Genomic DNA, 12,482 nt, shown 5'->3' with positions numbered 1-12,482 from the left:
AGTCCTCCTGAGGGTGTCAGTGAACGCAGCATGCCACCAGACGTTCACACAGGTGTCCTCCCACCTGCTCTAACATCTTTAAGAGACTGTTTTTGTTTTTTTGTGCACATTGACTGATCCCAGTCATCCAGGTCATGGTAATCCGCAAAGGAAACATGACTCTTGTCTGTCCAAATGACTTCTATGGGAAATTCTGGGTGTGAAGTTTCCCTTGTGGATGTGTCCACTGGGGGTGGTACCAATAGCGTTGAAGAAATGTCTATATATTGTTAATGGGTACCTGTTATGCTTTTTCCATCTATAAATGCTGTTGTATGTTGTAATGTTGTATTATTGTTATAAAAAGATACCAAAGTTTCAGATCATGAGGCTTGCACCTTTGGAAATGAGTCCTGAAAGAAGTTTGGGATGGTTGTGAACTCTCGGTTTCAGAGAGTTTTTTTTCTAACACCGGCTGACTGTGACTTCACAGTGAGCCTTGTGAAAAGTCACAGACTTCCTGATGTGTCCCCCCCAACCCCCTGCTGCACTGTTTTGTTGAAGATTTCACTGTGTTAGCGTGAAGCAATGACTTCTAGGTTTGTTCATGTTTGAAGGAAAGCTAACTTGCCTAAAGAGGCAAGCATCAAACAGAAGTGGTTGGAGTTTCAGATTCCAGGTGATGGGAAAAAATATGGGACTGTTTTGTGAGCATGAGCGAAGCTGGATTATACAAAACTGGACCAATCTGCCAAACTGTTTCTGAGGTCCGATGCCTTTCCAACGTTATTTGGTCCTGTTGAAGAGTCAGAAGTGCAAGCTGTCAGTAACAACATCAGTGTCCTAACCGTGTGCGTGTGTCGGTGTATTATTATAGGGTGTGTATACAGGGAGCGTCTTACCTGCATGCATGCAAATTACAAGTTCACCGATGTCTGAGGTTGTTAATAGCCCAATTCACCCAATTCAGTGGATCTTCCCAAGTTTTTTTAAACAGGGATAATAAAAAATACATGTAAAGATTGTCTGCACACTGTAAACGTGGCCCTATGTTACCTTTGAGTTAATACAGAGAAAGTCAGTGGTCTCCAACCAGTAGCTCATGAGCTATCAGTAGTTATTAACCACTTTCAAGTAGCTCGCCGAAGACTATTTATTTATTATCAACTCCGATACCGAAAAAATTAGAAAGTGGGGTTCGGCTGTAGTTTGGAAGTCCTTGGGGGTGCGACCAATCACAGCAGAGTAGGTGTCATAAATTAAAACAGACTTTTTGGAAATCCAAGGTAATACAGCTGGAATAGGTGCAGACTCTGGAAGATCTAGAAAGCTTTCTGTGCGGGTTATCGTGCAGAGTTGCGCTATAGGAGTCCACAACTCAATAGACAATAGCCGAAAATTAGCATAGTTGGTCCCTTTTAAGCAGACAATGGCGCAAACTTCCAACTCTGTTTTGGGAGTTTGACATTAATGGCTTTCTTTCATACTTTTCACACTTCTCTGCTCCGTCCTCCGGTTCAGATAACCCTGAGCTTTTGTTCCAGTCGGTGATGGGAGTCAAAGAGCAGGTACTGGTCTGTGTGTCCATTCTCTGCGCAACATTCAGAAGTTCATTTGCATCTCAAAGAGAAGAGCCATTCCTTGGAGAAAAATAGTCACATTTTAGATAGAGAGGACAGCTGTGAAAGAAGGCATATATGTCAAACTAAACAGAGAGGTTTGCGCGATTACATACCATTTGTTTACAGCAGTGGTTTCCAAAGTGGGGTATGCATACCCCCAAGGGTACGTCAATTGCCATAGGCAGTAAGTGAATAAAAATGAAAAATTATTTTGTTGAAGTGTCCATGTCCAAACAAGAGATTAAGCACCACTCAGCCATTGGGATTTCAAAATAAGAGGTGTTGCAGTTAAAAAGGAGCGCATGCTGCTTCTGGAATGTTCATTAAGTCAACTTAAAAATAAAAAAAAAAAGACCAGCTGCTCCGCCTTTGAAGGTCAGCGTTGCTTCTGGCGCTAGAGCGTTCCAGACAGCCATTTCTTAAGTGCTTCCAGGTGTTGACATCATTAATTCAGGGACTACTTCCACTGCAGGGCAAAGGTCAGCTATGATGTTTTCTTTGGGCGCCCCCTAGTGACCAAACATTGGAACACTTACTGTGGGAAGAAATGTGATGTCACAGTTTAGTTTATTCAGACATGCTTAACAGAGTTAATATATAGAACAAAGAGTGTATGACAGATAATAATACCATATAAATAAGTCAGGAATAAATCAAGAGACACCGGTTCTCAACATTCTTTCATTTACCTTGTAAGCACCATCTTCATGTACTGTTTCTTACCTACATTGTTTGACTCGCTTACCTAATTCACTCCATAATTTTACTGCACATATACAGTATGTGTATGTGCTAAAATATTTTAGTGTTGTGTGGGCATAAGGGTCATAGGTCACATATGTATTATTCTTCTTCTGTAAATCCTGTAGGTCATTGTTATGTCAAAAAGTGTAGAATAAAGTGAAATATTTCTAGTTGATTTAATTGGTGAAAAGAATAAATGAGCGTTGCATCATAAATGACTTGATGAGTCATTCTTGTTTTCTTCTGAACTTGCAACCTTCAACTTCTTTGACTTCTGAAATCAGAAAAAACAATATAGGACATTGCGCTCATTAAGCAAAGTTTGGATGACGCAAGCACCTGTTAGGGCCCTGAGGGTAACGGGATATATTGTTCCGCCTTTGCTGCACCTTCGCCCAGTCATCCATCCAGAGCTGCTGGCGGTACTCGGACTGACGCGCTATGATTCGCTGGTAGATGTTCAGATTCTGCTGACTGACCAACAGAAGCTCCGCCCGCCGCTTGTCAGCATTCAGACTGAAGACGCAACGTCAGTTTCCGCCAATCACAAATATAGTCATCAGTCATCAAATAAAATGGTGCAACAAAACATACAGTCTGTGTTTGTGTGCACACTCTAACCTTCTGGGCTGGTACTGGTTTTTATGGTCCACCAGACCCCTAGAGTCTTCTATGCGGGCCAAGCTGGAAGCCAGTAGGCGGTTGTCTCGCTCGATGGTGGCCCGACGCTCATCCTGCAGCTGAGAACATACTAGCGTTTATCTTAGCTTTGTTATCTTAGCTTGACGTGTTTACAAGTTCTTGTTTACAAGAAATGGAGGACGAGTGGTTAGCGCGCAGGCCTCACAGCTAGGAGACCCGAGTTCAATTCCACCCTCGGCCATCTCTGTGTGGAGTTTGCATGTTCTCCCTGTGTGTGCGTGGGTTTTCTCCGGGGACTCTGGTTTCCTCCCACATTCCAAAAACATGCTAGGTTAATTGGTGACTCCAAATTGTCCATAGGTATGAATGTGAGTGTGAATGGTTGTTTGTCTATATGTGCCCTGTGATTGGCTGGCCACCAGTCCAGGGTGTACCCCGCCTCTCGCACGAAGACAGCTGGGATAGGCTCCAGCACCCCCCACAACCCTTGTGAGGATAAGCGGTAGAAAATGAATGAATGAATGAATGTTTACAAGAACTAAGCCACTTGTGTGATACCAGAATCCAATCAACCAACAGCCCGTTAACGTTAACGTTAACAGGTCATTCATTCTCATTGTGACAGAACCATTTTTCTTCTTTTGGCTACTGCAGATACAAAAAAGCGTCTGTAGTAGAATAAGGGTCTGTTGTCACCTGCAATTTTTTCAGGTTGCGTTGCATATGAGCGGGTGTGCTCATTCCCTTAGTGTTGACCACAGGGATGGCGGAACTGACCTGGACAGGTGGACACGTTAATGTTGACACTTTTTCAGCTGACATGATGCTACCATAACACACACAAACAGACACACGTACCCTAGTGCGGTGCAGCTGGTAATTGCGCTGGTGGTCCCAGGCATCATGCTGGTGGCATTTTTTGATAGGAGGTAGAGGCTGCTTGTTGCTGGGGTACATGTCTCCTCACTGTAACTTTAGTTTAGTTTGTATGTTGCCATGGAAACATCATTCCTAATTCATCATCCATTATCTGCTCTCTGGTACAATGCTGCCCCCTAATGGATTCAACACGTCTATAATGAAGGTAATCAAATATTTGAAGTTATTCATCAATCTATTTTCTCTTGCGTTATTAAGGTGAGCAGGAGCCTTGTGTGTAGACTTGTGAGAACCAGGATGTAGCCAGTCACGGGATACATAGTGAAACAACCATTCACATTCACACGTAGATAATTAAAAGTCTCCAATTAACCAAATATGTATGTTTTGGAGATGTGAGAGAAAGCCGGGGTACCTGGAGAAAATCCGACCAAAGTCCCACCAGACCGGACTCCATTCCAGTTCCCACAGGTCCAGTGTTCCGTGTTTTTTTCTCACTCCATTCCAGTGAGATGCCGATCTAGTACTCCGTGTTTTGCTAGCTTCGTACCAATCAGCCATTTAGCTCCTGTGCTGTTTGTCTCGTGCAGTCTGGCTAGCTTTAAATCGGAATAACGCTCTTTTGGGGGGACATCTGGACTATCACGACCACTAATGGGACACCCAGGATTAATCCCCTGTACCCCCCGGGTGGAGTATTGAACCGCAGGATGAGGCAGTGTGCCGCGGCGGTGCAGTCGAGCGCAGGACGGGGGGCCGTGTGATGGCTGCGGTCCAGTGAGCCGGGAGCACGTTGACTGTTACGACTGCTCGGTGCTTGCTCTTCGCACTTTTTTCTGTCTCGGTTCGGATTTATGGAGTGCACATGAACGGCGTGTGGATTGGGATTATGAACGGGGTAAGTGGACGTGCTCAGGCCGTGTCTCCTGGTGGGATTAAACGCGGGCCAGCTAGCTATCTGAGGCTTGCTAGCTCAGCGGGCTAGCTGCAGTCTTTGTCTGAAGACACCGGGGAGCTAAGCTATGCTTCCATCGTCGGACACGTCCTCGCCTGACCTGCAAGTTTAGTCTTTTAGTTGGCACTTTAGTGCGTGTACTTTCTTATCCAACACACTATTTAGTCTCAATTTGTTTACTGTATGTGTGTGTTTAGAACCGCAAATCCGCACTTGGGATGTTTTCAGGCTGTTGCATATAGCAAATAATGCCTGCGGTCCAAAGGCTGCACATCATGTGACTAAAGTACACAGTTTAAAGTGTGCACATTCATTTAACAACACAAGTGGTGCATTTTAATACAAACAAGCTTACAAACATTCATTTTAAGTCTCTCGCACGACAAATACGGGCTGCATACTGGGTCACTGGGTATTGCATAAACCATCTAGATGAATACAGACAGTCTGACGCCACTTCTTCGAAAGCTATATTTCGTAAGGGTAAAGGGGGTTATTAATTATTACTACTGCATTGCAGTGTCAATATATGTTCACAGCGCTAAACAGAACCGTCCGATAATGGATCTCCTTAGCCATGTAGCGGGCCACCGAGGGCCTCTGTCTGGTTGCATAAATAAAGCTCAATACGAGAACGATCTTCGATGCTGACCTCAGATTAGCCGTGTTATGAGTGTTTATAGAAGACAGTTTCTCCCAAATGGACCTGTAAGGTTTTTTTGTATGTAGATTCGCTTCACCTAAATGACAGCGAGACACAGGCCGACGGCTCGTCTATGCTAACAAGCTAGTAGCTAGCTACCGAGGTAGCTTAAATCGAGAATTAGCATCTGCGTTAGCTACGTATGCTAGCTGCGGGTAAATTCTCTTTAAAAGGCTGATTTCTTTTACACTTAGATGGTGAACACTTAAAATAGGTGGTGTTTTTAATAATTGCGCCTGTTCATTTGTGACCAAAAACACGAACCCTTTCGAAATGTGGCCAGTGCAAGCTAGTAGCGCGATACACTGTATTCAGTCCAGTTATTCTTAGATCCTTAACATGACGTTTTAAATGTTTGTACATGAAACCAAATTATCTAATATGAGCTAGACTAAAACGGTTACTCACGTTTTTCTACGTTTGTAGGACTATCAAGTTTCTTGTCATCACGGTAGACCATGCTAAGTATGAAGAGTAATGCATGCTAACTGACTAACTGTTAACCTAACTAACATAACTAGCTAACTGTTGCCTGCACTCTAATGGCGGAGCCAATGACATAGTCTTCTTCACCTGTTCAAGCAGTTCCACCAACCGCTCCCTGGCAGCCCATGTGTTATTGTTTTCACTGTGATAGAAGATGTCTATACACAGGTTCTGCCCTGGGTCATCCTGCAATCCTCATCTTCTGGTGTGATGTCTTTGGTCATGTATTAGCACCACTCATTTTTGACCATCTGGCTAGTCATCCTTTGGGAGCAGAATCAGGAGTCTGCATCTGATTGGCTCAGAGTAACATTCTTTCCACTCCAGGTCACAGGTCAATTGGGCCAAACGTTGAAAGGTGATTTGCTTTAAGAAAAAAAGTGTTTAAAAAGGAACGTTTGATATCAGACAAGAGGCTTTCTTGCGAGTTGTTGGCTGTGACAGCCAGAAAAAAGCAGTTGAACAGCAATAGGTTTGATAAGGGAGTGATCAAACGCATTGGTGTCGATTTGGCGTAGCCTGTGTCAAGCTGTCAAACTGAAATATTCACGTTTTATACAATAGTGTTGATTATCGTGGCAATACGGACAAAGCATGGTCCTTTTAAATGGTCAGTTAAATACGGGTGTTGGCAACCCTATGACAAACCCACACGCCGGAATTTATCTTCATGCGCCAATCGTGTCTCTTGAGGAAATCGCCCCAATATTAATCGGTGGCCGATCGATTAGAGCATCCCTATTGAGAATACTGTTGGCTCATTTGTCTTCATGCATTTAACAGGCGTCGGATGAAAACATTGGAATTTTCCCCCCAGAATTCACTGACCACATGTTTTGCCCCATGCACAGGAGGCCATGCGGGCAGCAGGGAGGCGGCGCCGGGTCCATCCCTGAGGAGGCGTCCTGCGGCTGGGAGGAGCGCCCCCGGCAGCGGCCCCCCACCCCCCTGCAGTGCTCCGGGGACGCCCCTACTAAGATGTCCCTCAGCGGCGGCCCTGCAGGCGGGAAAGGTGTGGACTCCAACGCGGTGGACACGTACGACAGCGGCGATGAGTGGGACATCGGTGTTGGCAATCTGATCATTGACCTGGACGCCGACTTGGAGAAAGACAAACTGGAGATGTCGAGTAGCAAGGAGGGCGGGGGCATGGCCGCCCCCCCTAGTGCCGTGGCCGCTTTGCCCGACAACATCAAGTTTGTTAGTCCCGTGAGTGGCGGGAAAGACAGCAAATCCAAATCCAAACGTACTAAGAACTCCAAAGAAGGTGTTAAGACAGCTGTGGTGGACACAGTCAAGAAGGAGGTTCCGGGTCGGTCCCCCGGCGACTCTCCTGCACAAAACCTCAACTCTACCCTGACTAAGGGAAGCGACAAGTCAGGCAAAGCCTCCCGTGTCCTTGCAGCTGTCAAGAAGGACAAGGACGGCGTGTCTGCAAAGAGCAAGAAGGACAAAATGGAGACAAACCCTGACAAGGAGCCAGGAACCCCGCTCCTGCCTCCAGGGGGCCTCCGTGCCAGCCCCTTTGAGGGCCTACAGAACTCTGAAATGGCTGAGCACATGGGTCACGTAGCGTTGGACTCTGCAGGGATTGGGCAGCCAGTCGCCATGACGACAGAGGAGGAGGAAGATGACGAGGAGGACGTCATGGACAACGGTGAATGCAGGAAGCTAAAGAAGATGCTATGTGCCGACAAGGTAAGACTACTCTCCTCTGGTTCTGTCACATTGAAGAACACCAAGTGAAGGCCATACGGGGGGCAAGGAAATCCTCTGATGAAGGAAGCTTAGACAGAACCCAGACTCTACATAGCTAAGATGTTTGGAATGAGGCCACCGTTTGTGTATAAAACTTAGTGGATGTCTGCATCTTCCTGGTTGACCTTTGACTTTGAGAGCTAAATGTTTGGACTCTCACCTGTCTCTTGCACCCCCCAGATGGAATCTCCCTCTTCCACTCCAGCTCCTCCCCCACTTCACCTCCTCGCCCCCGTGGCCCACAGCGACATCTCTTCTTCCTGCGAACAGATCATGGTGCGTACGCGCTCTGTGGCGGTCAACACAGCGGACGCTGCACTGGCCACTGAGCCCGAATGCCTGGGACCCTGTGAGCCCGGAACTAGCGTCAACCTGGAGGGCATCGTGTGGCAGGAGACTGAGGATGGTGAGGATGCGCCTGATACTCATTTATACACATATATGTCATTATGTCATGGTCAGCCACTTCATGTGTCTTCATGGATCATCCGCAGGCATGCTGGTGGTCAACGTGACCTGGAGAAATAAGACATATGTTGGGACCCTGCTGGACTGCACCCGGCATGACTGGGCCCCACCAAGGTTTGTTCATGTGTTTGCTGACAGCTGTCGTCCATATACAAACGCTTGTGCACGCAGCTTCCTGTCAACAGCGCTGCATCTTTTTCAGGTTCTGCGATTCTCCCACGAGTGATGTTGATATGCGAAGCGGGCGTGGTCGAGGGAAGCGCATGAGGCCCGGCGGCAATGCGCCTGTGAACGACAACAGCACGTCCTCTGACAACAAAGGCAGCAGCAAGACGCGTGGGGCCGCCGCCAGCAACAAAGGTCGTCGAGGCAGCCAGACGGCGGGTGGCGTGGAGGACGCCAAGGCCAGCCCCTCCTCTGCCAAGAGGAAGACCAAGCCTGCCTCTGACATGGAGCCCACCTCCAGCTCTGAGGACACCAAGGTGTCCAAGCGCATGAGAACCAACTCGACTGGCACTGCGGCTCCCCTCCATGGAGGTAAATCAGACCCCCCAGCTCCTCCCCCGCTGGACCGGACATGCCCCTCGCCAGTGCTCATCGACTGCCCTCATCCCAACTGTAACAAGAAATATAAACACATCAATGGTCTGAAGTACCATCAGGCGCGTGCTCACAATGAGCATGATGTCCGACTGGACCAGGATGCGGACAGCGAATACGGTGAAGAGCCTGCCCTCCATCCTGACTCCGCATCCTGCAACGGCGCTGCCATCTCCCCAGCTCGCTCCACTACGCCCAAAGGCAGAGGCTTCGATGCTCCCTCCCCTTCATCGGCGAAGCAGACATCAAAGAGTAAGAAGAAGGGGTGTGAGGCTGAGCCTGAGGGGGCAGATGGTGGCGAGGAGGCGGCGTGTTTGACCGACGAGGCGAGTAACGATTGCATGGACGACAGGAAAGCCAAGAAGATGGCGGCGGGCGCCAAAGTTGACAAAATGACTCCGAAGGGTGTGAAGCCCAATCGCCCCGTGGCGCCCACTGGCCCGAGCCCAGCCCCTTACAGCCTGCAGGCATCATCCCCTGCCATGGGCTCTGTTGTACAGTCTATCCCCAAGAGTCCCCAGATGAAAAACATCCAACCAAAACCTCCCTCACTAGCTGACCCCGCCTCAAGCCCCGCCCTCGCCAAGGACAAGAAGAAGAAGGATAAGAAGAAGAGGGAAGGCGGTAAGGAGTGTGACAGTCCAAAGGGGGCTGGGAAAGAGGCAAGGCCAGAGGACGTGTACGGCGAGGGCTCTGACGCCTTGCTCAACGGCTCCTCTGAAGCTCAGCAGAGTAGACTGGCAAGCATCAAGGCTGAGGCGGACAAAGTCTACAGTTTTACAGACAATGCGCCCAGCCCGTCCATCGGCGGGGCCAGCAGAGCGGAGGGTGCCCCCCCACACCACCTCAACCAAAACGGGGCTGACAGTGCCTCTGTCAAAACCGGCAGCCCCGCCTACTCGGACATTTCTGATGCCGGAGAGGACGGTGAAGGCAAGGTAGAAGGAGTCAAGGTCAAGTCGGAGCCCGACCAGGGGCCACGAGAGGGGGCCAAGAAGGCACTATTTCCACCTCAAGCGCCCAACAAGGAGTCTCCATATTACCACAACTATGACTCGTACTACTCCCCTGGCTACACTAACCCCAGCCCAGCTGCCGCCCCGCCTCATGTGGAGGGAAGGGTTAAAAAGGAGGAGGAACCAGATGTAGTGGAGGAGAGTAAAGTGAAGGTGGAGCCCCAAGAGGAAAGGAAGGTGGATCCGGGAGCACAGCAGCCATCAGTTATCCAGCAGCGGTCTAACATGTACGCCCAGCCCCTCTACTACAACCAGTACTATGTCCCCCCTTACTCCTACTCCCCTGACCAGGCTTACCACGCTCACCTGCTGGCCTCTAACCCTGCCTACCGCCAGCAGTACGAGGAGAGGCAGCGGCTGGCTGACAAGAAGGCAGAAGGGAAAGACGAATGGAAGCAGAAGGCTTCTGTCCCGCCCACCCTGACTCGAGCCCCCAGCCTCACTGACCTGGCCGCCAAAGGCAAAGCCAAGGACACTGGGCCAGAGCTGGCCAAGTCTGTCATCATGGTTAAGAGTGAGGAACCCAAGACTTCTACGGCTCAGCCCGAGGGGCTGAAGATGAAGCTGAGCGAAGCAGGGCATCATGGGAAGGACGAGGCCAAGATAGGGGCAGAGTCTGCTCGGCCTTCAGGCGTGGAATCCGCTATGTGGTACAGACAGGTATGACACCATTGTTATTTCTGCTAATTGTGATGGCACCAGTGGACCCCGCTAACTGCTGCTCTTTTCTCTGTACAGGAGCCCGACTCACGCTTGTGGCCTTACGTGTACCCCAACAAATACTCTGAGGCCCCTAAGGCCCAGGAGGACGAGCGCTGGAAGGAAGAGAGGGAGCGCGAGAAGAAGGCCAAGGAGGAGCGTCTGCGTCCCAAAGAGGGGCCACATAAGGAGGAGGCCAAGGAGGGGGCGGAGGGACGGGCACAAGTGCCCCCAGAGGAGCAGCGGGCCGCTGGGAAGGAGATGCGGCCATCCCATGTGCAGTTTTCGGCCCCTCTGGCCCAGCACCAGGGCTACATGCCCTACATGCATGGACCTTATGCCTATGGCCAGGCTTATGAGCCCGGACACCCTGGGTACAGGGGGGTGCCCTCAGTTATGATGCAAAACTACCCTGGTAAGACCACCGTCTGTCCTGCTTGTCACCATAACCACCTTCCTCGCCACATGAACGTCTTTGTCTGCCTTAGGCTACCTGCCTGCCGGGTACTCCTTCTCGGCGTATGGGGCAAAGGCAGCGGCAAGTGAGGAAGGTGAGAAAGCGTCCCGTTCCAGTCCCACAGTTAAGCCGGCAGGCGAGTCCAAGGCTCTAGACCTCCTGCAGCAGCACGCCAGCCAGTACAAGAGCAAATCGCCATCCGTCCCCGACAAAACACCGCACGAGCGTGACAGGGAAAGCGAGCGCCCACGCTCCTCGCCATCCCAACGCATCCTGCCCTCCCATCACCTGGGATACCCGCTGCTGTCAGGACAGTACGACCTGCCCTACGCCTCAGGTGAGACATCCTGCTGGCTGCACTTCGTTAGTCGGCTAGCGCAGTCATGTGACCTGAACTCTTTTTTTTTTTTTTTCTTCCTAGGCCTGTCATCCTCCGCCATCGTCGCCAGTCAGCAGGCATCCGCCCCATCCATGTACCCTCCCGCACGGAGGTGAGAAAGGTAAGACGTCAATCTGTCACCGGCCACTACGACTGCATTGAAGATGCCGCATGTCAAAAGTCAGCTATTCTGTCGTCTGCAGGTGCACCTGATTAGCTGTCCCCGCAACCATCCTCCCGCCTGAAGTCATGTGACTGGATCACACGAGGAAGCGTTGACCCCACCCAGGTACCGCCATGCGCTGTTTGGCTCGGCCCTCCCTAATGGATGCTTGAGGAGGACGTGCGGTCTACCTGATCCACTGGTGTTCATTCATTTGGGCTGCCAGTGTGGTACTGAGTGGGCGCGGGGATCAGACTGTTGTGGGGGAGGAAGAACAGGATGATCACTTCCTGTCTCAGAGCCACACCTAGTTTTAACAGCGCTGTTTTTTTTTGTTTTTTTTTGTTTTTATCCTTTGACGACCTCTGACCTCCAGACTCGATCAACCTCTTGCCCCCATCATCATCATCATCATCAGCGCAGCTCTGAGCGCCAAAACAAACACTTGGACAGGCGAAATCAGGCTCCTCCCACAGTGTGTAGCTGTACTGTAGTGTGCGTGTATGTGCGTGTGTGTGTGTGTGTAAATAGTGTACAGAGGAATTATTTTAAAGAGCCTGTTGGATGCAGTTGCTTTCCTACTCTTCTTTTTGTCTGTTGCCTCTGTTTTTCTACTCTTGTTGATCTCATTAAACATGTAGCTGGCCCAGTGGCGCCTCGGTTACTTCTCACACACACACACACACACACTGTAAATGAATGTTTTTAATTTTAATAAAAGATGATTATATTATGTGCTGTAAGACCAAGCGTGAGCCCTCAGTGGTATTTGCTATCATAATGCATTTTATTAAAATTTGATTTTCTCAGCCTACATAGGAATTGTTTTTGTTGCCCAAAGTCAAAAGTCTTACACAATTGGATGTAATATATTTAATCCCAAATCACCTAAAATGTATAAAACAATATTTCCAACATTTTAATTACAAATA

The 12,482-nt window shown here is 49.3% G+C and overlaps 2 protein-coding genes across 10 annotated transcripts; one reads left to right on the top strand and one right to left on the bottom strand.

Moving 5' to 3' along the window:
* Positions 1 to 2,149: 2,149 nt before the first annotated feature.
* On the bottom strand, positions 2,150 to 6,739 carry si:ch211-284k5.2 (uncharacterized protein CFAP97D2). 8 transcript variants are annotated; one of them, XM_058075369.1, is made up of 6 exons: positions 6,098 to 6,739; positions 3,846 to 3,959; positions 3,684 to 3,764; positions 2,967 to 3,085; positions 2,685 to 2,861; positions 2,150 to 2,619 (listed from the first exon to the last, which is right to left on the bottom strand). In XM_058075369.1, exons 2-6 carry the CDS (start codon positions 3,942 to 3,944, stop codon positions 2,604 to 2,606), a joined length of 492 nt encoding a protein of 163 aa, XP_057931352.1. In that variant the 5' UTR covers positions 3,945 to 3,959; positions 6,098 to 6,739; the 3' UTR covers positions 2,150 to 2,603. The 8 variants fall into 8 exon arrangements, with proteins under 8 accessions (XP_057931352.1, XP_057931351.1, XP_057931348.1 ...); XM_058075368.1 differs by having other exon boundaries at positions 3,846 to 3,953; positions 6,098 to 6,737; XM_058075365.1 differs by having other exon boundaries at positions 3,846 to 4,042; positions 6,098 to 6,736.
* znf609a (zinc finger protein 609a) lies at positions 4,396 to 12,372 on the top strand. Of its 2 annotated transcripts, none has more exons than XM_058075354.1 (9): positions 4,396 to 4,764; positions 6,862 to 7,708; positions 7,949 to 8,174; positions 8,263 to 8,350; positions 8,439 to 10,512; positions 10,591 to 10,966; positions 11,040 to 11,345; positions 11,430 to 11,508; positions 11,591 to 12,372. In XM_058075354.1, the coding sequence occupies exons 2-8, from the start codon at positions 6,989 to 6,991 to the stop codon at positions 11,501 to 11,503; spliced, it is 3,864 nt and encodes a 1,287-aa protein (XP_057931337.1). In that variant the 5' UTR covers positions 4,396 to 4,764; positions 6,862 to 6,988; the 3' UTR covers positions 11,504 to 11,508; positions 11,591 to 12,372. The 2 variants fall into 2 exon arrangements, with proteins under 2 accessions (XP_057931337.1, XP_057931338.1); XM_058075355.1 differs by lacking the exon at positions 4,396 to 4,764 and adding an exon at positions 5,757 to 6,368.
* Positions 12,373 to 12,482: the final 110 nt, after the last annotated feature.

The sequence above is a fragment of the Doryrhamphus excisus genome, chromosome 6 (assembly GCF_030265055.1).
Source record: "Doryrhamphus excisus isolate RoL2022-K1 chromosome 6, RoL_Dexc_1.0, whole genome shotgun sequence".
NCBI lineage: Eukaryota > Metazoa > Chordata > Actinopteri > Syngnathiformes > Syngnathidae > Doryrhamphus > Doryrhamphus excisus.
Note: the sequence above shows the minus strand (reverse complement) of the source record. Positions and strands in the feature narration are given on the sequence as shown.

Excerpts from the sequence above, each read along its gene's own strand:
- si:ch211-284k5.2 (XM_058075369.1), bottom strand. The coding sequence starts at position 3,944 with ATGTACCCCAGCAACAAGCAGCCTCTACCTCCTATCAAAAAATGCCAC. Across the intron at positions 3,086-3,683 it reads GCAACCTGAAAAAATTGCAG|CTGCAGGATGAGCGTCGGGC; the intron begins GTGACAACAGAC and ends GTATGTTCTCAG. Across the intron at positions 2,862-2,966 it reads AACCAGTACCAGCCCAGAAG|TCTGAATGCTGACAAGCGGC; the intron begins GTTAGAGTGTGC and ends TTGCGTCTTCAG.
- znf609a (XM_058075354.1), top strand. The coding sequence starts at position 6,989 with ATGTCCCTCAGCGGCGGCCCTGCAGGCGGGAAAGGTGTGGACTCCAAC. Across the intron at positions 10,967-11,039 it reads TATGATGCAAAACTACCCTG|GCTACCTGCCTGCCGGGTAC; the intron begins GTAAGACCACCG and ends TGTCTGCCTTAG. Across the intron at positions 11,346-11,429 it reads CGACCTGCCCTACGCCTCAG|GCCTGTCATCCTCCGCCATC; the intron begins GTGAGACATCCT and ends TTTTCTTCCTAG.